Source organism: Pleurodeles waltl, chromosome 8 (assembly GCF_031143425.1).
Source record: "Pleurodeles waltl isolate 20211129_DDA chromosome 8, aPleWal1.hap1.20221129, whole genome shotgun sequence".
In the NCBI taxonomy this organism is placed as follows: domain Eukaryota; kingdom Metazoa; phylum Chordata; class Amphibia; order Caudata; family Salamandridae; genus Pleurodeles; species Pleurodeles waltl.
Window position 1 is genome coordinate 1,527,130,643 of NC_090447.1, and position 27,420 is coordinate 1,527,158,062.

The 27,420-nt window shown below is 46.5% G+C and overlaps 1 protein-coding gene across 10 annotated transcripts in view; it reads right to left on the minus strand.

Moving 5' to 3' along the window:
* Positions 1 to 27,420, minus strand: part of LOC138248916 (uncharacterized) — a 240,763-nt gene that overhangs the window by 208,748 nt on the left and 4,595 nt on the right. For 7 of the 10 annotated variants that reach the window (XM_069202900.1, XM_069202899.1, XM_069202898.1 and 4 more), the window contains exons 2-5: positions 17,048 to 17,158; positions 14,158 to 14,268; positions 12,532 to 12,639; positions 10,936 to 11,046 (exon numbers count right to left, since the gene is read on the minus strand). In XM_069202900.1, the coding sequence (XP_069059001.1) occupies positions 10,936 to 11,046; positions 12,532 to 12,639; positions 14,158 to 14,268; positions 17,048 to 17,096 (379 nt within the window). In that variant the 5' untranslated portion in view covers positions 17,097 to 17,158. Of the gene's footprint in view, positions 1 to 10,935; positions 11,047 to 12,531; positions 12,640 to 14,157; positions 14,269 to 17,047; positions 17,159 to 19,385; positions 19,468 to 27,420 lie in introns of all 10 variants that reach the window. The other 3 variants (XM_069202903.1, XM_069202895.1, XM_069202896.1) reach the window with 2 other exon arrangements.

The following is a 27,420-nucleotide window of genomic DNA, read 5'->3' on the forward strand; positions in this document are numbered from 1 at the left end:
CAAGATGTACGGTCTATCATCATGGAAGAACACCATACGCAGAATCTCTTCCATTTGAAGGCATATGCTGCCTGGTGGAGGGGGGGGGGTGGGGGAGAGAGATGGCGGTTTTGCCTCTTGCAGAATCTCCATACAATCTTGAGGAAGATGTAAATGCCCATACTGTACTAGCTCAGGAGCCATGCTGCCAAACTCACGGAGGAGAGGTTGGGATGCCTCATCTGACCTGTGAATTTCGTCAGGAGGTCTGGCCTGCATGGAAGCCTGAGATGTGGTCGGAGCGACCAGTGAAGGAGGTCCGGGAACCACCACTGTCTCAGCCACTCTGTGGCAATAAGGATCATTCTGGCGGATGTCATTGAGAATTTGATTAGGATTGCTGGGATAAGGGGAACTGGTGGAAAGGCGTACAGAAATGTGTTTGCCCAGTCTATCCACAGAGCAGTCCTCAGCGATTCTGGATGGTAAAATCTGGCAGCGAAGGCGTGGCATTTTATGTTGTCAGCTGTGGCGAAGAGGTCAATAGAAGGTGTGCCCCACAAACGGAAGATATCTTCAACAAAGTCTTTGTTCAGTACCCACTCGTGGTTCTCGTCTAGAACCCTGCTGAGGGCATCCACTTGGACATTCTGAACGCCTGGAAGGCGAGCTGCCACTAATTTCAAATTCCTGGCAAGAAGCCAGTGCCATATTGTCTGGGCCTCTTGAGACAAAGACTCTGAATTTGGTTCCCCCCTGCTTGTTCAGGTAGTACATGGTGGTTGTATTGTCTATCTGAACAAGCAGGATGTCGGGAGTTGGAAGATGGGATTAACGCCTTGAGCGCTAGGTGCACCGCCCGGAGATTGATGTGGTATGATGTCTCCCTCGGAGACAAGAGACCTTTTATTTGTAGGTGACCCATATGATCTCCCCATCAGAGCAGAGACGTCCGTCACGATGGTCGGTGATGGAGCCTGTGGATGAAATGGCATCCCTTGTAGGAGATTGGTCGGAGAGCACCACAACCTGAGGGACCGGATTGCATAGGTGGATATAATGATTCTGCCTTCCCAGTTCCCCGGCAGTTGATTCTATTGGTGCTCCAGATTCTCTTGGAGAGGCCGCATGTGGAGGGGAGCGCTGGAAGTGAGGAGATTGTTCGAACTCTTGGGTAATACATAATTTTGAGTGCATGACACTTCTGGAGAACAGATAAGCGTCATTCCTCTGAAAGAAATGCGTTTCCCTGCAGCATGTCTATGGCAGCTCCTAAGTAGTGCAACTTCTGGAATGGTGTTGTTATGGACTTGAGAAAGTTGACATGAAGCCCTAGGCGATAAAGGAGATTGCATGTCCATTTGAAGTGCAACTGGGCTTCTTGGAAGGTGGGTGCTTTGATCAGCCAGTCGTCCAGATATGGGTAGACAAAGATCCGGTGCCTCCGAAGATGTGCTGCCACCACAGCCACGCATTTTGAGAAAGTTATGGGTGGTGACTTGAGACCAAATGGAAGGACAGTGTATTGGTAGTGTTGTTGTCTCATGACAAATCTCAGGAACTTCTGATGCTTTTTCGCCATGGGGATAGGAAAGTAGGCATTGTGTAGGTCCACTGATCAAAGCCAGTTCCGTTGGTAAATCTGGGATATATATTTGCTATAAGGACAGCATCCTGAACTTTTCCTTTCGGATCCATTTGTGGCAACCTTTAGATCTAGAATGGGTCTGAACTTTTTTTGTTGTCCTTTTTTGGGGACGTGGAAGTACCTTCAGTAAATTCCTTTCCCTCACTGGTTGAGGGGGGAAACAGGTTTCTACTGCTTTCTTTTCCAACAAGATGGCGACTTCCGCCTTTAGAAGGTTGAGATAAGGGTTTGACCTTGGCGGAATGCTGGGTGGTGGGGAAGTAAATCTGAGACAATACCCATTCTGCACAATGTTTTAGACCCCAGCAACTGTTGTAATTTGTTGCCACTCTGCCAGGTAATTGGTGACGTTTTCTCCACACCCCACCGGAGTGGTTAGGGGACATGGGGAAAGAAATTCTTCAGGATTTTGAGGGGAACTGTTGTCGAGTGCCCCGATTGGGCTGGTGTGCTGCCTGTCCTCTTTGTTGTACTCGCTAAGGCTGGTAGGATCTCTGGAAATGCTGAGATCTACCAGGCAACCACTGAGGGGTTTGAACCCTCTGTGAAGGTTAACGACGTTGGAAAGGACGGACGGGTCATCATTGTTAAGATTTTTCAAGGCCTACTGCTTTTAACGTGTCTACTTAAGCCTTCATTCTCGCCATTTCATCATCAGCATGAGAGCCGAACAGTGTGGATCGTTAAAATGTTAAGTTTTGAATGCGTTGTTGAGCGCCTGGTTTTAAGGACGTGAGATGCAGCTAGGCATGCCTTCTTAAGGTTTCCCCATGGCAGTACGCATGTGCTGAGAGCAAGGATGAGTCTGCCGCTGTAATAATTATTTGATTAGAGACCATGGAACCTTCTTGGACAATCTCCAAAAAATCCTCTTTCCGATCTCTCGGGAGATGGTCCGCAAATTGGAGTAGGAAGTCCCACAAGGACCCATCATTTCTGCCCAAGAGGGCTGTTGCACTTGCTGCCTTCATGGATGTTGCTGCCGAACCACAGACTGTGTCCTGTCAAATCCACCTTTTTACTCTCTTTGTCAGAAGGAAAAGAGGCAGAAGGAGATGAGGCGTGTGATTTGCAGGCAACCAGGATGACAACCGTATCAGGTGGAGGATCGGAACGCAGAAATAAGGGGTCCTGCTCCGGAGGACAATAGTTTAAGTATTCTGAAAGGTGCTGACTTAGTCGCAACCGGTGTAAGGAAGACTTCCATGGGGGGCTCTAGTTGACCCACTACTAGAGGTAGTAAAGGTCTGGGGGCTGTACGATGCTGGAGTTCCAAATATTACTGAAGTGGTTGGAGTTGGAACAGCCATAGGAATGTTTAGTTTGGCTGCACCTCGCAATACAACTTCCTGAAAGGTATCAATATTGTCCACCAGTGAGGTACGAGTTTGAGGCAAGTCCAAAAGTGTCTATGAATAGCCTGTGGTGGACAATGAGGAATCTCCATAGTACAGTCGGTAGGAACGTAGTGCTGATCGTTGTCGCGATCTGTGTCTTGATCCTTTTGATGAGCGGGCAGATGTACGATGGTCATTATGTTATCAGTGGTGCAATCTTGAGTGAGGTCTGGGAGCTGGATCGGTGCTAGGTAATTGCAGCACTGGCAGATATGGTGGTACAGGTGGCAAAGAACCGGAGAAGCCGGTCACACCGGAGATAGACCTAGAGGTGGAGGAGTCGCAGTCGGAAGAGGCGAAGTGGGAGGAGTAGGAGGAGACGTAGGGAAGAGCACCAACAAAGGAGAAACGCCTCTGAACTCCAATGAGGAATACAGTAGATCCTTCTCAGTTTTGAAGATTTCTGCCTCAACAATCGAGAGACTCTTCAACGTCGATCTCTTTGCCATCTAGGTATCAACGTCAAGTAGGATCTCGACGTCTAACTGTGATGTCGGCACTTCTTTCGCCTCAACGCTGAGTCCAACGGCGTCCATATACTCCGACATTGTATGCCGAATAGTTGGTGTCTTCGACGTTGTGCGGTGTCTTGACGTCGAGCAGCGACGTTTGTGAGACATCGAGCCAGTCTTGGATGGCAAACATTGTGGTGTGGCACTTCCTCTCTACGTTGATGATTTCTACGTCGACCGGGACAGAAAGCGTTTGCTTCCAGAAAAACACCTCACACCTTCCACGCTTACTGGAGACTGAGGAAAGATCTGGTGGAAGACTGACCTTCTCCTCACTCAGAGATCCCACTGCCTTCTTGTTGGAGTCATCTCTCGGCTCTCCCTTGAAGGTGAATCTTCTCCTTTTCACGCAGGGTATGCCTAGAAAATGACTTGCAGATATTAAAGGAGACAGGAAGGAGAGAAGCCAGAAGGCAGATGATACAGACTTCATAAGGGTCTGTTTTGGCCTTCTTTCAGCCACATCGTGGACATTTGTCAAACAGAGAAGGCATTTTTTCTAGGTAAAATGCCTTAATTTCTGTCAGAAAAAGACAAATCAAAAAGGAAAGTCAAAAGACGTCGAATGAAGCAGTTGTCACTGAGATTTTCACTCAACTTTTGAAGAAACAACTAAAAAAAACAAAAACAAAAACAAAAAAAAAAGAGCTCAATGCTCCAGAGTCCTGTCATCTGAAGCTGAAAAAAAATAAAACACTGAGGTGACTGCCTCTCTCTAGCCATGATGGGACACTGGAAGTCTACTGGTTCTTAAAGACAGTGACTTTGTCTTCATTTACAATAGCAGCCTACGGCCTACACTGCCCTGCACTCCTCCATCCTTATTTTGCATCACAAAAGGTTTGTGAAGGATTTTTTCTGCTAAACCTTTAACTCATTTATGCATGTACCTTAGCTATTTGTCCTTTTTTTAAAGCAAAAAAGACAAAGAATTTTGAACACTGTAGCCTTTTCTTTAGGTTACATATAGACATTCTTAGGTGACTTTGCAGGCCTTCCTGAAGTAAGGCGAACAGCAACACTTAAGTTATATTGGAAAAAGTGCTCTGGGGTCCCCACATGCGGGCAGAACTATTCAACGCTTATGACTATACATGGAAATCCCCTACGAGAGAACATCTGTAAGGAAATGCCTCCTTGGCATGGTTACCCCCTGACTTTTTGCCTTTGCTGATGCTATGTTTTGAATTGAAAGTGTGCTGAGGCCTGCTAACCAGGCCCCAGCACCAGTGTTCTTTCCCTAACCTGTACTTTTGATTCCACAATTGGCACACCCTGGCATCCAGATAAGTCCCTTGTAAGTGGTACCCCTGGTACCAAGGGCCCTGATGCCAAGGAAGGTCTCTAAGGGCTGCAGCATGTCTTATGCCACCCTGGAGACCCCTCACTCAGCACAGACACACTGCTTGACAGCTTGTGTGTGCTGGTGAGAACAAAACGAGTAAGTCGACATGGCACTCCCCTCAGGGTGCCATGCCAGCCTCTCACTGCCTATGCAGGTATAGATAAGTCACCCCTCTAGTAGGCCTTACAGCCCTAAGGCAGGGTGCACTATACCCTAGGTGAGGGCACCAGTGCATGAGCACTGTGCCCCTACAGTGTCTAAGCAATACCTTAGACATTGTAAGTGCAGGGTAGCCATAAGAGTATATGGTCTGGGAGTCTGTTTTACACAAACTCCACAGCACCATAATGGCTACACTGAAAACTGGGAAGTTTGGTATCAAACTTCTCAGCACAATAAATGCACACTGATGCCAGTGTACATTTTATTGTAAAATACACCCCAGAGGGCACCTTAGAGGTGCCCCCTGAAACCTTAACCGACTATCTGTGTAGGCTGACTAGTTCCAGCAGCCTGCCACAACCGAGACATGTTGCTGGCCCCATGGGGAGAGTGCCTTTGTCACTCTGAGGCCAGTAACAAAGCCTGCACTGGGTGGAGATGCTAACACCTCCCCCAGGCAGGAGCTGTCACACCTGGCGGTGAGCCTCAAAGGCTCACCCCTTTGTGCCAGCACCGCAGGACACTCCAGCGAGTGGAGTTGCCCGCCCCCTCCGGCCACGGCCCCCACTTTTGGCGGCAAGGCCGGAGAAAATAATGAGAAAAACAAGGAGGAGTCACTGGCCAGTCAGGACAGCCCCTAAGGTGTCCTGAGCTGAAGTGACTCTAACTTTTAGAAATCCTCCATCTTGCAGATGGAGGATTCCCCAGTAGGATTAGGGATGGGAGGAGGCACAAAGAGGGTGTACCCACCCTCAGGGCTAGTAGCCATTGGCTACTAACCCCCCAGACCTAAACACGCCCTTAAATTTAGTATTTAAGGGCTCCCCTGAACCTAAGAATTTAGATTCCTGAAACTACAAGAAGAAGAAGACTGCCGAGCTGAAAAACCCCTGCAGAGGAAGAACAGAAGACACCAACTGCTTCGGCCCCAGTCCTACCGGCCTGTCTCCTGCCTTCCAAAGAACCCTGCTCCAGCGACGTTTTCCAAGGGACCAGCGACCTCTGAATCCTCTGAGGACTGCCCGACTTCAAGAAAGACAAGAAACTCCCGAGGACAGCGGCACTGCTCCAAAAGAACTGCAACTTTGTTTCAAGGAGCAGACTTAAAGACCCCTGCAACTCCCCGCAAGAAGCGTGAGATTTGCAACACTGCACCCGGCGACCCCGACTCGACTGGTGGAGAACAACCAACTCAGGGAGGACCCTCGGCGACTCTACGACTGTGAGTAACCAAAGTTGTCCCCCCTGAGCCCCCACAGCGACGCCTGCAGAGGGAATCCCCAGGCTCCCCCTGACCGCGACGGTCTGAACTCCATTTCCAGACGGCTGGAAAAGACCCTGCACCCGCAGCCCCCAGCCCCTAAAGAAACGGAACTTTTGTGCAGGAGTGACCCCCAGGAGGCCCTCTCCCTTGCCCAGGTGGTGGCTACCCCGAGGAGCCCCCACCTTGCCTGCATCGCTGAAGAGACCCCTTGGTCTCCCATTGAAAACTAAAGGAAACCCGACGCTTGTTTGCACACTGCACCCGGCCGCCCCCGCGCTGCTGAGGGTGTACTTTCTGTGTGGACTTGTGTCCCCCCCGGTGCCCTACAAAACCCCCCTGGTCTGCCCTCCGAAGACGCGGGGTACTTACCTGCTGGCAGACTGGAACCGGGGCACCCCCTTCTCTCCATTATAGCCTATGTGTTTTGGGCACCTCTTTGACCTTTGCACCTGACCGGCCCTGAGCTGCTGGTGTGATAACTTTGGGGTTGCTCTGAACCCCCACCGGTGGGCTACCTTGGACCAAAAACTGAAACCCGTAAGTGACTTACTTACCTGTGAAAACTAACAAAAACTTACCTCCCCCAGGAACTGTGAAAATTGCACTAAGTGTCCACTTTTAAAACAGCTTATTGTGTTTTATGTCAAAAGTATACATGCTGGTGTAATGATTTAAAGTTCCTGAAGTACTTACCTGCAATACCTTTCAAATGAGATATTACATGTGAAATTTGAACCTGTGGTTCTTAAAATAAACTAAGAAAAGATATTTTTCTATAACAAAACCTATTGGCTGGATTTGTCTCTGAGTGTGTGTTCCTCATTTATTGCCTGTGTGTATGTACAACAAATGCTTAACACTACTCCTTTGATAAGCCTACTGCTCGACCACACTACCACAAAATAGAGCATTAGTATTATCTCTTTTTGCCACTATCTTACCTCTAAGGGGAACCCTTGGACTCTGTGCATACTATTCCTTACTTTGAAATAGTGCATACAGAGCCAACATCCTACAACATCCACTGCCTTTTCTAATTTGTCGGCCTTTTTTCATTTGCTTTAGGGCCTCAGCCACCTCCGGCCCAATGAGGGTGTCACCTGTGAAAGGCATATTGAAGGAGGAGGCTGGTGCCCATACTGGTTAAGAAGTGCATTGAAGTCAACGATTCTCCAGGCTGGTGGTCATGCCGTTCATGTAGGGGCATTACCTCTCTTTCCGGCTGTGGTAACTATAATCAAGTCTTCAGCTGCATTTCCCTTGGCGAAGAGAGGGTCCTGGGTGTACAGTATGTATTTTTGCTCAACTTGAGAAGACACTGCCTTCAAGGAAACTGGCTCTTGAAAAGCCTCCCCCTTTTGTCCGAGAATGCTTTTGAGATGGCAGGAGTTTTTCAAGAAGGACACACAATTTGACCCGCTCCTCTTTGTAGCTCTCCTCACGAGGGAGTCATACACTGCAAGGTCATTCGGCAGCAATACTCTCAAAAGGGAAAATTTTCAGTGAATTTGAGGTGGCAAAAGGAGCTAAATTTAAAAGGGCGCTCTCCTTTTCCCATCATGGCACCACTTCTGAACATGCTACGATTGTGTTCTCCTCACATCTTTTCTCGACATTGTCAAACATTTGTGTTTCTTTCAGAGCTCCTCCATCTAGCATCCATACCCAATGGCAAAAAAAATGAATCTGAAGATGGCAACCAGACACCATACATATGAACACCCAGGGTTCAGGTCTAATGTCACAGAGAAATGGATATATCACAAATGACAATGGTGCACCAAGAGAGAGAAAGAGAGAGAGAAAGAGGAGAGAGAAAAAGAGGAGAGGGAAGAGAAAAAGAGGAGAGGGAAGAGAAAAAGAGGAGAGGGAAGAGAAAAAGGAGAGATAAGAGAAAAAGGAGAGATAAGAGAAAAAGGAGAGATAAGAGAAAAAGGAGAGATAAGAGAAAAAGGAGAGATAAGAGAAAAAGGAGAGATAAGAGAAAAAGGAGAGATAAGAGAAAAAGGAGAGATAAGAGAAAAAGGAGAGATAAGAGAAAAAGGAGAGATAAGAGAAAAAGGAGAAGAGAGAGAAGAGAGAGATAAGAGAAAGAGGAGAAGAGAGAGAAGAGAGAGAAGAGAGAGAAGAGAGAGAAGAGAGAGAAGAGAGAGAAGAGAGAGAAGAGAGAGAAGAGAGAGAGAAGAGAGAGAGAAGAGAGAGAGAAGAGAGAGAGAAGAGAGAGAGAAGAGAAGAGAGAGAGAAGAGAGAAAAGAGAGAGAGAAGAGAGAGAGAGAGAGAAGAGAGAGAAGAGAGAGAAGAGAGAGAGAAGAGAGAGAGAAGAGAGAGAGAGAAGAGAGAGAGAAGAGAGAGAGAGAAGAGAGAGAGAAGAGAGAGAGAGAGAGAGAAGAGAGAGGGAAGAGAGGGAAGAGAGGGAAGAGAGGGAAGAGAGGGAAGAGAGGGAAGAGAGGGAAGAGAGGGAAGAGAGGGAAGAGAGGGAAGAGAGGGAAGAGAGGGAAGAGAGAGAAGAGAGAAGAGAGAGAAGAGAGAAGAGAGAGAAAGAGGAGAGAGAGAAAGAGGAGAAAGAGGAGAGAGAGAAAGAGGAGAGAGAGGAGAGAAAGACAAAGAGAAAGAGAAAGAGAAATCCCTAAACTTGACTTCTGAGGGCGGCATTCTGGCTGCAGAGTTGCCTGAACTTTTACCAATCTACCAGCCCTAGAATGCAGCCTCCCCTCGGGTAGCCTTGTATACCTATCTTGAAGAGGTGTATAAAGTGCTGAACTTGATTAATGCCAGATTTGGTCCTGCAACCTCAGATCATTTCTAGCTACGATTCATCGCATCAGACGGTGTTTTGTTTTGTTTTTTACACCAAGAGTGTTTTTGATTCCCTGGAGTAGCCACTTCTGTTTACTGTTCCTGTGTAAAATGGGGCTGGGACCCTATTTCATAGGTATAGGCCGACTGCTGTATACTGGGCCCACAGCCAGGGCTCGAGTGAACTGCTATTTGTCGAAAGTGGTTCAGGAGGGCGGGGCACCCACCAAGGCTGCCCTGTCGCCGCTGCCGAGGGATCCCGCAGCCTCAATGCTGTGTGACGGGTATCTTTTGCAAAGTACTGCTTTCCCTACTCGTAGATACCTGCTTTCCTTAAACGCAGATGATATTTTGCTGTTAATTAAAGATTCCGTGGTGAACCTGGAACCTATTGCTAGCGCCTTTGTCTGCCTCAGAGGCTTCTCTAGACTCTGCATAAACTGGTCGAAGTTGAATATTTTCCCCCTAACTGAGGAAACTAGAGGGAGGCCTTACCTCAGAGTTCCTACTTCTATCGCAAATAAACATAGGCGATATGGGAATACTGGTACACAGACAGGAAAATACCACTTTGTGCCAATTACGGACAAATGCTGGATAAAATGGTTGCGCAGACTGAGCGGTGGATCACACTCCTTCTCTCCCTGTTGGGCTGATTGGCACTGGTCAAAATGTTAATTCTTCCAAAACAGGTTTATTTCTTTGTTAATATTCATACCTCCCCGCAAGGAAGCAATCCTCTGGGAAGGTGCATGCAACTGATTTGGGAAGAAGTGCCCCTTTCTATCTGTTGGGAGAAACTAATTAAGTCATATTGCAAGGGGAGGGTTTCTGGTCCCAGAGAGATACTTCCTAGCAGCTCAAACACGTTATGCTATTCACTGGGTAAATCACCGCTGCAGGGGCACTCACCTGGCTATTTAAGCAGGCCAGCTTGACACAGGAGCGCGAAACAATACTAGCTGTGCCACTCCTTAGGCCTCTCAGGGTTACTGAAACAGTACGTTGCAAACACTGGGAGTTTACAAGCCTGGCAAGGTTTTCTGGCTTTATGCACCTGGCCTGGCATTGCCTGGCCATACAACCTTTTGGTCCAACTTGATTCCTGTGGTCAGTGAAAAAGATGGTACATTCTTGCTGTGTGCAACTCAGCAGGTCAACCACTTACTGATTTTAGCTCAGTGATGTGTAGCCAGGGCCTGACCTAAGGGCCCTGTGCCACAGATTACTGGTTGGCAGCAGGGTGTGGTGTTCTGTAATCCATTGGCAAAAACGTATGCAACACTGCAACCCCGAGAGCACAACCAAGTGTTATTGGGGGCCCTTTCAGAGAACACATGGCAGAGGGAGAGTAAATCTACCACTGTCCCAGAGTACACTGCCCTGTAGGGGTGAAGTGTGTGGGGGGGGGGGGGGGGGCGGGGGTCCTTCTGACTTCTTTTTTTAAACACTTGTGCAAGGTCAACTGGTCATCACAAATGTATTTCCCTCATACTGTCTATATCCTGATGTCATCAGCAGTCTTTATAGCACAGTTTCCCAATCTACACTGTTGACCCAGAGCGGTGCCTCAAATTCCTAGTACTAGCAAACCGCCTTGTACACGTTGACCATTGTATTTATCATGGTTTTCCTGTTTGTTATTGTATACAGAGTTGGAAGCTAATCAATAAAAAGATTTTTATAAATAAATGTTTACATTCTTTCTTTGCCAACTTGGACATACCAGTGAAATGTTAATCTTAATGAGTCACAAAAAGCGGAGGCCCAATATAATTCGTTCCTCTGACTGATTACACATTCATTTGATTTTAGGTAGGAAGAGAACTTACCTGCCAGACAGAAGGTATTTTTAACATCCTCAGAGCATTGATCAGTCATGGGACAGGCCTCTCTCTCTTCTTTGATGCTGTCTGACACCATTACTATGTTGAACTCTTCTTCTGTAACAATGGGCAAACCAAAGAAGTATTTCATAGTCACATCAGTTGGAGGGTGTCCTGCTCCTCTGCAACTCCCCACTGACTATCACATCCATTCATTTCACAATCCGTCACTGAAGCAGGCGAAGGGGCCTTGGGCACCACTGTCGCTTCACTCCTCCCATTCATTCATTTCACGGTCAGTCACTGAAGCAGTGGATGGGGCCTTGGACACAACTGTCCCATCCCGGCTCCTACTCCATCCATTCATTCATTACACAGTCACTGGAGCAGGAGATGGGGGCTGGGGCACCACTGTCGCTTCTCTGCTCCCATTCCATCCATTCATTCATTACACGGTCAGTCACTGAAGCAGAAGGGGCCTTGGGCACCACTGTTGCTTCTCTGCTCCCATTCCATCCATCCATCCATTCATTACACGGTCAGTCACTGAAGCAGAAGGGGCCTTGGGCACCACTGTTGCTTCTCTGCTCCCATTCCATCCATTTGTTACACAGCCAGTCACTGGAGCAGGAGATGGGGCCTTGGGCACCACTGTCGCTTCCCTCCCCCCATTCCATCCTTTCATTTCACAGTCAGTCACTAGAGCATCAGATGGAGCCTTGGGCACCAATGCGGCTTCCCTGCTCCCACTCCATCCATCCATCCATCCATTACACGGCCAGTCACTGGAGCAGGAGAAGGGGCCTTGGGCACCACTGTTGCTTCTCTGCTCCCATTCCATCCATTTGTTACACAGCCAGTCACTGGAGCAGGAGATGGGGCCTTGGGCACCACTGTCGCTTCCCTCCCCCCATTCCATCCTTTCATTTCACAGTCAGTCACTAGAGCATCAGATGGAGCCTTGGGCACCAATGCGGCTTCCCTGCTCCCACTCCATCCATCCATCCATCCATTACACGGCCAGTCACTGGAGCAGGAGAAGGGGCCTTGGGCACCACTGTCGCTTCCCTGCTCCCATTCCATCCATCCATCCATTACACGGTCAGTCACGGAAGCAGGAGCAGGGGCCTTGGGCACCACTGTTGCTTCCCTGCTCCCATTCCATCCATCCATTCATTCATTACACAGTCACTGGAGCAGGAAAAGGGGCCTTGGGCACCACTGGTTGCTTCCCATCCATCCATTCATTCATTACACAGTCACTGGAGCAGAAGAAGGGGCCTTGGGCACCACTGGTTGCTTCCCATCCATCCATTCATTCATTCCACAGTCACTGGAACAGGAGAAGGGGCCTTGGGCACCACTGTTGCTTCCCTGCTCCCACTCCATCCATCCATCCATCCATTCATTACACGGTCAGTCACTGAAGCAGGAGAAGGGGCCTTGGGCACCACTGTTGCTTCCCTGCTCCCACTCCATCCATCCATCCATCCATTACACAGTCACTGGAGCAGGAGATGGGGAACCACTGCTGTATCCTTGTCCTTCCTATGACTGTGCTGATTGCATTTTCACATGATTCCAAGTAGAAAGATAACTTACCTGCCGGGCAGGAGGCAATTTTTACTTCTTCAGAGCACGGATCAGCAATGGGAAGCGCCTCTCTCTCTTCTTTGATACTGTCTGAGACCATCACTGTGTTGAACTCTTCTGTAATAATGGGGGAAACCAAAGAACTATTTTAGTCAATCACATGAGCTGGAGTGTAACTAGGTCCTCCTCAACCCTCCCAACTGGCCTCGTTACATCCGTTCATTCAACGGGCAGCTACTGGAGCAGGAGACCGGGTCCTAAACACCCGTCGCTTCCTTGCTTTACTTGTGACATCCATTCATTACGCAGTCAGTCATTGCAGCAGAAGGTGGGGCATTGAACGTTTGTTTCCTCCTTGCAGCCTTTAATTTCACATAATAAAGCACATCTAGTAGGGCTGTTTCAGTGGCTCTACCACGTCTATACCTAGTCTGCCATTGCCTCAGAATATTAAAAGCTGGAGAGTGACTACCTTCTTCATGGTTGTAGGAAGGATCAGGGGATTGGTTACCAGCCTGTCCTTTAGAATACACCGTAATGAGTGTCAACTTCTTTAGTGGCATTATAACATTCTCTGTGAAGTCAGTCCCAGCACAGCAGAGGTACCATGGTGCCATCTGTCTCTAAACCCTATCCCTACACAAAAGTGCTATCATAATATATTATAGTACAATTGGATAGATGTACACATCAGTTTTTTGGTCAAACTCTGACAGAAATTGTGACCGAACATAAGCATTTAGCAATGTTTTAAACTCATTTTAAAATGGAATTAAAAATGTATTTCGCTGTCTGGAGGCAGCATGCTGAAGACGCCTCTTCAAAAGTGCAATTCCTATCCACAACTATCACTGTTTTAGGACCCAAATAGCAGTTGTAAACCACTGACCCTCAAGTTGGCGCTGTAACCCATTTGCAAAAGGGAATGTGTCCATTTGGCACCATTCCCCCTTGTGAATGTTAAATATCTTTTTTTTTTTTTTTTTTTAACAGTAGTCAGTGGTCCCTGGGAGCACTGCAAAACTTTAAAAAAGAAAAGTTTCCCTTTTTTTTATTTGAACGCAGCCTAGTTTCCTTTAAGCACAACAGCATGCATTAAAAAAAAAAAAAAAAGAAAAAGAAAAAAAAAAAGTTAACTTTACCGAAATGCAATGACAGATATGGCGGACTGCAGACCCCAGTAGGTCACCATCCCGGTGATGACATCAAATTGTAATGTGCCATAATGTGCAACCTACCTCATTAACATTCCTGAGGAGATCAGATCAACTATGATTTTGAATTTTAAGAACCAACCTATTGGTAATAGCTCAGCTCTTAAAAATCCTTCCTAGCCACAAAAACACTAGTCACAGTTTGGTACAACATTTGGCAACTGGATATTAGCACACCTGGCTCTGTAATACTACAAATGTCATTTTTTATACGCTTCAGTGAAAATGGTCAAAATAGTGGAGTGTCATAATACTTGCTTGAATGTTTACATTCTTTCTCTGCCTGCTAGATGCATCAGTGAATTGTTATTAATCTTAATAGCTGAGTCACAAACTCACGCCCAATAATATTCATGCTTGTGACTGATACGATATTTATACAATTCTATGCAGAAAAAAAAAAAAAAAAAAAAAACCTTACCTGTCGGGCATAAAGTATTTCTAACTTCCTCCGAGCATTGATCAGCCATGGCATAGGCCCCTTCCTCTTCTTTGATGCTGTCTGAGACCATCATTATGTTGAACTCTTCTTCTGTAATAATGGGGGAAAACAAAGAATTATGTCACGGTTTCCTGGTCCTCTTCAGATCCTGGGGGAGTTGGCACGGCCCATATGCTAATAAAATGTTACTTTATGTTAAACAAAAAAGTAGAAATCCAATGAAGAAAAAAAAAAAAAAAAAAAGGTCAAAGTGACATTATAGTTAGGGACTGTAAGAAGATCTTACTTTACATTTAAAAAAAAAAAAAAAAAAACTTACAAATTCACTGAAAGAGAAAAAAAAAAAAAAACACAAAAGTTAAAGTGACATAGTCAGGTGAAAATGGCAGTTATAACATAAAAGTTCAAACGGGGGGGGGGGGGGGGGGGGAGCCTGAAATTCACCAGCTATAATTAGCAGAAGAAACTATACCTCACACCCTTGCCATTCACAGCTTATGACATCACATTTAAATCACTTATGACATTTTCTACGAAATCATTGATAACACCACTGATGACATCGGAAATTAAATCACTGTTGATAAAATTGTGTATTGGGGGCGCGAATTATAGTTTTAGTTAACTGTAACTGGTGAATTTTGTGTTTTTGTTTTAGTTTAGTTTCTTACATTTTACCTGATATTTTCAACTAACTACATCACTTTAACCTTTATTTTCTGTTAAAAAAAGTAAAATAAAATAAATAATCTGTGACGTTATAGTTGTAGCATCTTCCCTAGCCTGATACCCGGTGAATGACAAGACCACACAGAGTGCTGTAAATTACATGTCTTTATTCCTCTGCGTGCGTCTATAAACTTCAACATTCTAAAGCACACTCTCACATTCTATTCTAGCGATTAAGTCATGCGCTGATTCGGACTCCTTGGGGAGCCATGAAGGTTCCGTTCAAATCATGCAAGACAGTACATCAGTCAGGTGAAAATGTCAGTTAAAACATACTTTAAAAAAAAAAAAAACATGAAACTCACCAGTAACTATACCTCTAGCCCTCACCATGCAAAGTGTTGTCATCAATAATGTCATTTCAGATGTGCCAGTGAGGTTATTAATGATGTCACTGAACATGTCAAGAGTGATGTTATATGTGGTAATTAGCAGTGCATGGCAGAGGTGCGAGTTAGTTACTTTAGGGCACAAGTTACAGTTACTTGATATCTACAACCAGTGGCGTTGTTAGTTTTTGATGGTGTTTCTCAACTGACATTTTCAGAAAAAGAACAAAATGAGACCAACAAAAACACACACACTGGTAATGTGGCATCACAGGGTGGGGCAGCATCTGGTAATTCGGAGAAGTGCACATGAAAGGGCCGTCTATGGAGTGCACATATTACTGCACAATGCTACTGCCCAATAGGTAAACTTTCACTGTGAACAAGGTGCAAATGCCTCCAGTGGGTTGAGTGGGCCTCTCCTGTGCTTTGACTCTAATGAGATACCAAAAATCAAATACACAAGCACCACACTACTATCTCTAACCTCCGGTTTGAGCCATTTCCCAATTGAAATCAACGTGTGAAAAGCAAAAATGATTTACAAAAGGTAAACAAAACCTAGGATGTTCTTTTCACATTTCTATGAGACTATATATTTTTTGGAAGAACTCATGTGTAAGGAGCCCTACTGTAAGTGATGATAAAAAACTAATATGAGCCCAGGTCTCATGTAACATTTCCTAAACGCCACCTTTAACTTCGGCTTTCATCCCTTATATTAAAGCGATGAGACTGACCTGAATGGTAACAGGTTAACAGAGGATAATTCTTCAAAGCAAATTCTGCATTTCTAAAGAGGTATTCAATTGTACAAGAGCTGCATACACTAACATTATATCATACTCTACAACCTATAAACAATTAGAATTGTGTGGAATTATCTTTACAAACCGATGATTGTATTTAACATATTCACTACTTGGCATTTGAAATCCATGAAATAACCAAGTAGGTACAGTGCAGATCTGAAGGCAAACGTGTTTAACTTTATTAGCTAATACATGTAGCACATGCTGCATCTTACAAATGACAGCAGAAAGGCCATTTACCTTTAAAACGAGGAATGTGACGTGGTAGCGGCCTCACTTGCGGTCACATAATTTCCAGAGTCCTCATCGCTCCATGTGACATTGTTGTTGACAATGATCTTTCCTGCGGGTTGTACATTTGTCAACACTAAGCAACTGTTAACTGTCAAGTAGATATTCTCATATTTGGATGGGGATGTGCTTCTTCCGCCTATTATTCTATAATGTACTGCAGGAGCCTCAGTTTCCTGTGGATGGAGGAGTAAGAAGTTCGCCTCCGTGACTGGCTCAAGTCTAACTAAACCAGGCAGATCACTTGGATTCTGTGGAGGAAACAGGACCTGGATATACCTGACTTGTGACTGACTCTAGCTATATCACTAATGCCTTTGTGCCAAGAAGCCTATCAGCATATAAGGCACTTTCGAAAACGACATACCAATACAAATAACATCCGGCAAAAATTTAGAAGCTTTGCTCAGCACTTCACCAACTTGTACGCTTTCACGCACCCATTACACATCTACTGTCACCTCCAATTTATTTTTAATTGGAAAAATAAGAACATATATTAGATAATGATGTGAATAAAGAGCAGATCATTCTAATCATGTCAAACATGTTTGTATGTATGTGTGGCCTGACCTTGTGCATGTCTATACATGTAGAAGCGTAGATCAGCAAGTAGGCATTCCAGGCTGAGTACTGATCAGTCATGTTTATGTATCTAGTATTCAAAAGCACAAACTTAACCAAAAGGCAGGTACCCTTCTCACTCACTTGGAGAATTGTCACCGATGGGTCTTCTGTCAGAGCCGCTATTGTCCATGGGGCACAGTTCGTCCTTTTCTTTTACACGTACAAAAATGTCAAAGGGTACAACCAGAGGATCTGGTAAAAATAAAATTGAATGTTTAAGTGACCTAGAGATTGTCATTTTACATGGTACACACTGATGACAAGTGAGAAGGTTATGCTTAGGTCAGAGGTGCCACTAAAAAGCAGTTTTTGTTTTCCTAATGACAACTGACATTTTTCAATAAACCTGCAAGAGCATAGAATTAAGATAAGCAAAAATAAAGAGCATAAAGGGCAGGGTGACCATACCTTGACCCCCCACCATGTTTTCTCGTTCTCAAATACAGTTCACAAGTATTTTCTAGGAGTAGGATTTCCTGGCCTACTTCTGTGAATTCATGAAATACGCAAATCTGCACTAATGCAAAGACAAATACCAGGGGTGCACTTCTGTGACTTTCTTTAAGAATTGGGCCACTAATTAGGAATGTGTTGCGGACGCAAATATCCTAATTAGAAAATTATTAATGATGTTTTTGTGTTTTGATTAATGAAAAGCTCATAGAGAAATTAATTGTAGAGAAAATAAAGTGCACATTTGAAATTGTGACCCCAGGGAATGGCAGCCATTTACACAAAGTAATGCTAAAACAAACTAAAGATGTATGAATTAATGAAAATATATAAGAATAATGTAGTAAGATGTTATATTGAAATGTATGACCTATGTCTTATATTGATTTGTAGAGTTAACTTAGCCGTGACTAAGGCCTGTCGTTTCTCCAGGCCTCACAAGAAGGGCTGAACCACTAACGTGCTGTAGAGAAGCAAATGCATGACTTGACCCTGAACTACCCGATGTTAAAGTTGCTTAGCTAGAATTTTCTGAAATGTACTGGCGGACAGGAGATGAAGACAATATGATACAATTATGTGTAGAGTATGCTTAATGTACTTTCCCAGGACTTGAACAATGCACTGACTGAAGAGAAACATGCAACATTTTCGATACCTGAAGAGCCGAATGATGAGGACATCATATAGTGGACCAATCCACGTCTTGTGAAAGGACTAATATTAAAATGCATAGATTTGGTGAACGAATATTATAGGTTAAGGTCATATCTGCTGACTGGCCAATTGGGAATTAGGGGGGGATGGACTGGGAGACTAATACAAAGTCATGACAAGGGGCTAAAAACTAGAGATGCAAGGGGAGAACCGATGACGTCAGGAGACGCTGTTCGAGATTCTGTCGTTGGGCTCATATTCTGAGTGCCTGATGTATTGTCGATCCGCTGATGACCTGAAGACGAAAACTGACTTTGGTGCTGATCCATTCTGAGGATAGGTAGCTATGACAATGTGACTGATTAATTTGTGCCTTTTCTTCTAGGTACCAACTGCGCCGTTTTTATAGATTTTCAATTAGAAAGATGTATTCCAAGTTCACGTTTCCCAAATTGTTTTGCATGAAACCCCATATGCTAATGCTTATCTTGGTTAGGTAGGCTTCCAAGGGGTGACGTTGACAGTGACAAATGACTGACAAACTAATTGCTGAACTCTACTATTGATGCTGTGTATTCATTTACTGACTTATGTGAAAGCATCCAAGCATATGATTTCTCAAGATTTGATTAAATCACATTATTGATGTTCAATAATGAATGAATTCTGAGCTGATCGAATAAAGTTTGGTCTAACTCTATGATTTAGTAGTGTAACCAAAAGGGAAAATAAAAATTGTTAAACGCCTTAGTGAGTTGTGGTTATTCAGGAATAGATGGGTTTAGTTGTTTTCATTAAAATGTTGATTATTGATGACAGTGGTCACTACATGATTAGGATATTCCATGCGATCTAAAAGGTTCATCGACCTATACGCGTCCCCTTGTAAGTTTACTTACAAAGGACCAGGCGCTCTAGCAGCGTTAACCAAGACCTTTTGTTTTATTAAAATTCTATTTCTCTCTATGTCCATATATTGGCTGGCTTCACTGTGACTGATCCTACTTGCAGAACCCGCTCCTACTCAGTGCCTGGATACCGTCACGGGTGACAAGTCCCACACCCTACAAATCCATGTTACAGCACAATGATTGCAATATGTTCTTTCATAAGGAGCATATCAGCATACAAAGTACTTTTGTTAAGTGCCAGGGACTACTGTGGCAATGTGTGCTTTTTACAAACAAAAAATATTTTTACTAAAAATTGTTACAATGGTGAGGGCCCAGCAGGTCCCACAATAATAAAAGGTTTACAAAAGCCATGTCAAAACAAGACATACATTGACAAAACCAAAAAAAAGACTTACCACCAATGTAGGACCTTTTGGCTTTGCCAATGCTTGTTTAGATTCATGTTTCACAAAACCTTGCTGAAACTGGTAACACTGACTTCCAATTATGAATATTATTTGGAGACAAAAAAAGTACGTAAAATTTCTTAGTAGTTTAGCAGAACTTTTCCTAGTTGCATTTTTTGTGAATATTTTTTTTTGAAAGCAAAAAAAAAAAAAATCTATCTTGCTTTCAAGCTTCTGCAATTATTTGCATTTAATCAAAGCATTCTAGGAGCATGATACATAGTCTCTTTTTTTTTTTTTTTTTTTTTAACACTTTTCAAACATGTGTACACATTTTGTTTACTGGAACCACTGTCAGTAGTACAGTCCGAGCTTACAACATTGAGGACACTCACCATAATAAAAAAGATCTTGCATTAATGAACCATAAATACAAGTTCGAACAGCATTACGTATGAATGCAAACATTAACTCATCTGCAGAAAATTCCCTTCCTTGCTCCATAATGTGGTGCTATAAACTGGCAGCCACAGGGTTTGTGCTGCAGGGAGTTGGGCCTATTTGTCCCAAGAACAAAATAAACTAGAAAACCTATTGTCCCTGACCTAGAACAATATGTCCTGGGTGTTGGGCTATAAGAATTCCACATCCCTTAGTGGTGTACAAAAAAAAAAAAAAAAAAAAAGAAATGAGAGGAATATTGTCTAGTAGTAAATCACTGCTGACCTTTTCATTATTTGTTCAGGAAGTGAAGAACTGTTACAAGAACATCTGGAAATGATTTAAAATATATAATATCCAAGAGAAGGCGTTGAATAGCCAGTAGATATTAACTTTACAAAACTACCCAGCTCTCACTATTCTGTTCTATAATGTTTGGTGGCACCTTTAATACAAGTAGGTCCATCGCCATTGCAGTGATACACTTGCTGTAAAATAACGAGGCTTCGAAAAATCAAAAATGTTACTAGACTGGCATGTCGAGTAACTTGAATAATCTACTCAACCTGTAAACTGGTCTCAAATTGTGTGATCCTAGTCAAATATTTTAGTTTACAGGGTTGCCTTTTTCATCATTGTCACATACAAGTGTACCTTCAAATGGGTGAGCTCAGCATTTCTGCTGCACAAAACATTTCTTTGTTTCAGTAAATAGACTAGTTTTCTCGATGTATAAAAAGAATTTAGCCCACATATAGGGAACACATGATCCATTGTCACCCGAGCAGGAGTGTTTCTCAGTTTATGTTTAAACACTCACTCTTGATAAACTAAAGCCTGATGTGGTAGCGCACTGTCATTTACAGTAAGAACATTTCATAGAAAAGTCTAAACACCTTCCCATTAACTTGCAGCTTTACTGATAACACTATATAATGTATTAACAATCTGTGAAAATCAGGTTTCAGAAAACATTTATTCTTTACTTAGTTATGTGCAAAGTGTTCTGATTTGTTTTCACCCTATTAAAATATATATTTTTTCCTTACACAGAAGTACAAACAATGGGCTTTCACAACTACGAAAATATATTTTGGAAATGCTTGAACATTTGACTTAGCTATTTCATTGTTGTGTATTAGGAAAACCTGACAAAATCCTGAAACTCTGCAATGAGAAGGAAAATTAACTAGGACAAAACTGACTTTTGACCTCTGTCTCTGAACAGACCAAGATTTAAAGGTATCTTTATTGCTCATCCACTTTCTGGCTGAACAGAACAAAGTCCTAAAAATAGCACGACCTGATAAAACATGGCTCAGGCGAGTATATTTTTTTGAAGCCCGATAATGCCATATTTCTGGACAGATTCCTGTAATTACACTTATTCCTGCAACCAGACAGACCCAAAATCAAGCTGGCAGCAGACCTGTCCTTTAAAACTTTGTCAAACTGAAAGGAAACAAATGCCCGGCTCATGTTGATGAACATGCACATGACATACTTCGATTACCACCGCCTGCAAACTCCCGGGCCACTTGCAGCCACTGCACGCATCCTACTTATCCCGAAACAAAGCCTTCATGCAGTCGGGATCCCAGTGGAGCCTACGGGTGCCCTCTGGGCAACTTGGTGGAGATGGGGAGCAGGGTGGAAGATGGCAACCGGCTCCCTGTGCAGGTCAACACGGTGGCACCGTTCATCTAGCGGAGGCTGCACTGCCGCCCAAGCATGGCCTAAACGTGACCACATGACCCCCCCCCCATCCACTGGGCCCAGAAGAGAGTTGCATGGGTTTCTTTGAGCCCAGGTGGGAACGTTGACATCCTTGGGGGCCGACCCACTGCCTTGGGCACCGGTAACCTCTGAACGGGTGATTGGCCCGCACCAAACAAGATGGAGGCCCTGCCAGCATGCAGCAGACAGAATTTCAGCAGAACAGGCCCCCAAGCAGAGCAGTTTTTTGAAGGACAGTCTCTACAAGTAAGAGGGTGTGAGAACATCTAAGAGAATGCCTTCACATATCTGGATTTACTGTGGAGGCCAGTGGGGACTACATAGCTATTTCTTTATTATGGCGAGCAGGGCTTGTGTCGTGCCCCGGTGCTCTTCCCGAATGACGGGGGTAGTGTGGGGGACCAGGGTTGATTTTCGGCTTCTGGCTGGTAGAAGTCACCCAGAGGGACCCTGGGGAATGGAGTTTGCCGCAGCCCTTCCAGCAAGCTGAGTCACTTTCAGACTGAGTGAACACTAGCACTGTTCTTCACAGATCTATACCACCTCTGCACAGCCCGGTGACTGGCCTGTCATACGAGGTCCGAGGGATCGCTGGCCCTGACAAACTGGATCTCCAACTGCACCAACCTCCTGGCCCCCCTGAAGACTCAAGCTATCACCAACAACCACAAGAAAAACTCCTGGTTCACCCCCGACCTCAAGGACTCCAAGAAAGAATGCCGCACCAGCGAAAAGACGTGGCGCCTCAACCAGACCGAAGAGAACATGTCAGCTCTCAAGGACGCCACCCGCCAACACCACCAACACCTCCGCGCTGCCCGAAAAACAGCCTTCCGGAACAGACTTAACAACAACGCCCACAACAGCAAGGAACTATTTGACATCGTCAAAGAGCTCTCCAACCCGGACGCAGAAAACAACTCCATCCCTCCATCACAGGACCTCTGCGACTCCCTCGCAACCTTTTTCCACCACAAGATCATCGACATATACAACAGCTTCCCGACCACCAACGCGAACCCCCACCCGGAACCCGCCACCGACACCACCACCATCCTCACCTGGAACCCTACCACCACCGAGGAGACCACCCGCGTCATGAACTCGATCCACTCCGGATCCCCTTCGGACCCCTGCCCGCACCACATCTTCAACAAGGCCGACAACATCATTGCACCACACCTCCGAGACGTCATCAACGCCTCCCTCACCACCGCCACCTTCCCGGAAAGCTGGAAACACGCAGAGCTCAACGCCCTCTTAAAGAAACCCACAGCCGACCCCACCGAACTCAAAAACTTCCGGCCCATCTCTCTCCTACCGTTCCCCGCCAAAGTGATTGAGAAAATCGTCAACGCTCCACTCACCACCGCCCTGGAAACCAACGACTCCCTCGACCCCACACAGTTCGGTTTCAGGGCCAACCACAGCACCGAAACCGCCCTCATCGCAGCCACGGACGACATCCGAGCCCTGACCGACAAGGGAGAAACCGTGGCCCTCATACTCCTGGACCTCTCTGCAGCCTTCGACACGGTCTGCCACCGCACCCTGATATGCCGTCTCAGCAACGCCGGCATCAGAGACAAGGCCCTGGAATGGATCGTCTCCTTCCTCTCCAGAAGGACACAGAGTCCGCCTGCCCCCCTTCAGATCCACAGCCACGGAGATCATCTGCGGCGTACCCCAAGGATCCTCCCTCAGCCCCACTCTCTTCAACGTCTACATGACCCCCCTGGCGAACATCGCACGCAAACATGGACTCGACCTCATATCCTACGCCGACGACACCCAGCTCATCTTATCCCTCACCAACGACCCCACCTCAGCAAGGACCAGACTACATGACGGCATGAAGGAAGTAGCGAACTGGATGACAGACAGCCGGCTGAAACTGAACACAGATAAGACGGAGGTCCTCATCCTCGGCCCCACTCCCACCGCATGGGACAACTCCTGGTGGCCCCCCGCTCTTGGCAGCACTCCCCAACCCACCGACCACGTACGCAACCTCGGCTTCATCCTGGACTCATCCCTCTCCATGACCAGACAGGTCAACTCTGTGACCTCGGCATGCTTCAACACCCTCCGCATGCTCCGCAAAATCTTCCGCTGGATCCCCACCGACACCAGGAAGACCGTCACCCACGCCCTCGTCACCAGCCGCTTGGACTACGGGAACACTCTGTACGCCGGCATCACCTCCAAGCTGCAGAGGAAACTTCAACGGATCCAGAACGCTGCAGCACGACTCATCCTGGACATACCCCGCCACCACTACATCTCCGGACACCTGAAGAGACTCCATTGGCTCCCTGTCAACAAAAGAATCACCTTCAGACTCCTCACCCACGCACACAAAGCCCTTCACAACCTCGGACCCAAACTCATCAACAACCGCGTCTCCTTCTACACTCCTCCGCGCACCCTACGCTCTACCGGACAGGCCCTGGCAGCCATACCCCGCATCCGCAAAGCCACCGCCGGAGGAAGATCCTTCTCTTTCCTGGCAGCGAAGACCTGGAACTCTCTGCCCAGCCACCTTCGCACCATACCTGATCACCTCTCCTTCAGAAGGCAGCTCAAGACCTGGCTCTTCGAGCACTGACCCCCCCCCCCCTCCAGCGCCTTGAGACCCTTTATGGGTGAGTAGCGCGCTTCATAAATGCGAATGATTGATTGATTGATTGACTGTTCTTCTGCGCCCTCCTAGTGCCTGTGAAATTTGGTGGGCAGCCTACTGGAACTAATCACTAAGGTCAGTGGCCTCTTCCCCCCCTGTTTTCCATGGTGCAAGGCTGGGGGTAGTGGTGCTATGACTGCTATTGTTGCATAAAACCTTGCGAACCTGACTGGTGGACTGTGCTACGATTACCCGGGAACATCCCTGACCGATGGTTGGACGCCACAGGTGGATCACAATGCACTGAGGCTGCAGCTGGTTGGTGGTGCTCTACTGGTCTCATCTCCTGCGCTCCCTCCTTCACCACTGGGGTTGCCATTGGACACACACAGCAGACCAAGAAAGATGAGTCCACAAGCACCCCCCAAGAGGGAATCAAGCAGGGCGCTAGCAATGGTGACGTCCTATATCAGAGGGGGAAGGCCCACCAGAACAATGTTCACATCGTGGGACTTCTGAAGCGAGTTGAAGGGGACTTCATGATGGCTTTTTCTGGAAGCCTGGCTATAAGGGGTAATAGCCCTGGAGGGCCTCTCCAGGTTCTATGCTTTAGAACTGGTGCATTGGATGCTGGCACAGCTGTCTTGCCTCGAGGCCTCGCCTCCTACACTTTATTTGGAAGTTTATTGGGGTTATTTATTTGATGCAGCGGGCCAGTGTGCATGGCCCCTTTCTGGTGGGCAGTTCCAAGGTGTCTTCATATCCTGACCTCACCCCTCCAGGTTCAGATAGAGGGCATTGTTCCTTGCTGCACAATCTGGAGCTGCTTTGCTCATTACTATTCTAAACCAGACTGACAATGTACGGCCAGAGCTCCAATGGCCACCGAGCCCACGGTGGCAAAGATTTCAGTGTAGGGGGGCATTTCGGCCAGCTAGGTCACAGGTGACACTGGAACAGACAAGTGCGGCGGAGACTGCTGCCTCTCTTGGAGCAAGTGAGGGCTCTACACAATGGACGCCCCTGGATCATCACAGTTCTGCTTCCAACTCATAGGACTCCGTTGTACCGGGGCTGGAAAACACACACTTCCAGTGGTTACTCAGAAATGACTAACAAACTTGTCTGATGCCTGCCTGGGTAGCGATTAATATTACTTTAGTGAATCAATCAATCCGGAATTCGTAAAGCGCAGTATTCACCCGTTAAAGTCTCAAGGCGCTGTGGAGGGGGTGGGGAGGCTGCTACTGCTTGAACAGCCAGGTCTTGACAAGTTTCCTGAAGGTAATGAGGTCTTTGGTCTGGCGCAAATGGGTGGGAAGAGTATCCACGTTTTGGCAGCGAGGTGCGAGAATAATCTACCGCTGGTTGTAGTTCTGCGGGACGGTTGCGAGGGCGAGGTCGGCAGAGCAGAGATGCTGGGTCGGAGTGTAGAAAGAGAGTCGTCTGTTGAGGTATTCTGGTCCAGTGTTGTGCAGTGCTTTGTGAACGTGGGTGAGGAGTTTGAAGGAGATTCTCTTGTTGACTGGGAGCCAGTGTAGATTTTCCCAGTGGTCTGTGATGTGGCAGTGGATGTCCAGGATGAGGTGTGCGGAGGCATTCCGGATGCGTTGCAGCCTCTTCTGGAGTTTGGCCGTGGTTCCTGCGTAGAGGGCATTGCTGTAGTCCAGCTTGCTGCTTAGGAGGGCTTGGGAGACTGTTCTTTGGTTTCTGCGGGTATCCATTTGTAGATCTTTCGGAGCATGCGGAGGGTTTTTAAGCAGAAGGAAGAGGTGGCGTTGACTTGCTGGGTCATGGATAGTGAGGGGTCCAAGACAAATCCTAGGCTGCGTACGTGGTCGGTGGAGTCGGAGTGGTTCCGAGAGTGGCATGCCACCAGGAGTCATCCCATGCAGAGAGTGTGGAGCCGAAAACGAGGACTTCAGTCCTGTTGGAATTGAGTTTGAGGCAGCTGCTCTTCATCCATTCGGCGATGGCCTTCATTCCTTCATGGAGGGAGGTCTTGGCGGAATCCTTGGTGAGGGAGAGGATCTGTCCTGTCTATATTGTGGTGATGTGATGGCTGAGAAGTCTTGTGTCTATTCCCTCTGGGGTGGTGATGAGGGGTGCACATCTATCCTAACTGCCCAGACGCTGCAAAAGGAATTGAACACTTATGTATTTGGAGGCCGCAATCTAGTGCTCGGCAGACTTCCTGAACAAAGAAAATGTCTGTTGCACACTTAGTCTTTCCTTGTTCAGTGGCCTTCTGGATCACGTTACCTCTATCAGTGAGTGGCCGGGTGGTTGTTTTGAAAATGGTTGTGGTGCTTCACCACCTTTATTTGTTTGAGGACAGGCCAGCATTGCTCCTACCAGTCTTCTGAGGTTTCCCAGGCAGCCTGCACTGCTGCAGCCCCTCAGTTAGGTTTCTGCCCTCCTGCTGCTTGACGAGTTCAGGCAGGTGAAGGCAGAACAAATGATTTCCTGTGAGAGAGGGAAGCAACAACCCTCTCCCTTGGAAATAGGTGTTACATGGCTGTGGAGGAGTAGCCTCCCCACGCCACCGGCTTGCTTTGAAGGGCACATTTGGTGCCCTCCTTGCATAATCCGGTTTGCACCAGTCCAGGGACCCTGGTCCCTGCTCTGGCACGAAAACACACAAAGAAAAAGGGAGTGACCACTCCCCTGTCCATCACCACCCCAGGGTGTTAATGGACCACTGATAGGTGGGTACCCTGTTAGAACCATTTATGGACTCCTTTGCTGGTGGGTCTCCAGATTCGGCATACAAGACTCCACCAGGACTCCTCTGCAATGACCTTCTGCTCTTGGCCACCAGAATCGTAACTCGACTCTTTATGAACCAAACATGCCTGCAACTCCTGAGACGATCTCACTTTGCTACATTGTTTCTCTGGCACCTTCCAGCAACTGCAACATTTCCACAGTTGTGCATCCTCTGGGGTCGGCAAGACTTCAACTGCACTAAAGAAGCAAGAAGGAATCTCCCTTGAAGTGAAGGAGTCACTCCCCTGCATCGCAGGCACCTAGTGCGGCTGCTGGGATCTTCTCCCATCTGACTTAAGGAAGAATCTCCAACACAGTTGGTGGGTCCGGGTGGTCCCCTTGGTCTTCTCTACCTGCTGTCCAACGTGAGAGATGGTGAGCCTTTGCCTCTCTTTGCAATGCAGTACCCCTGTGCACAGCAACTCTTTCAACAACCAAGGCTTGTTGGCTCCTGCTCCAAGGGATCTTCAGGCT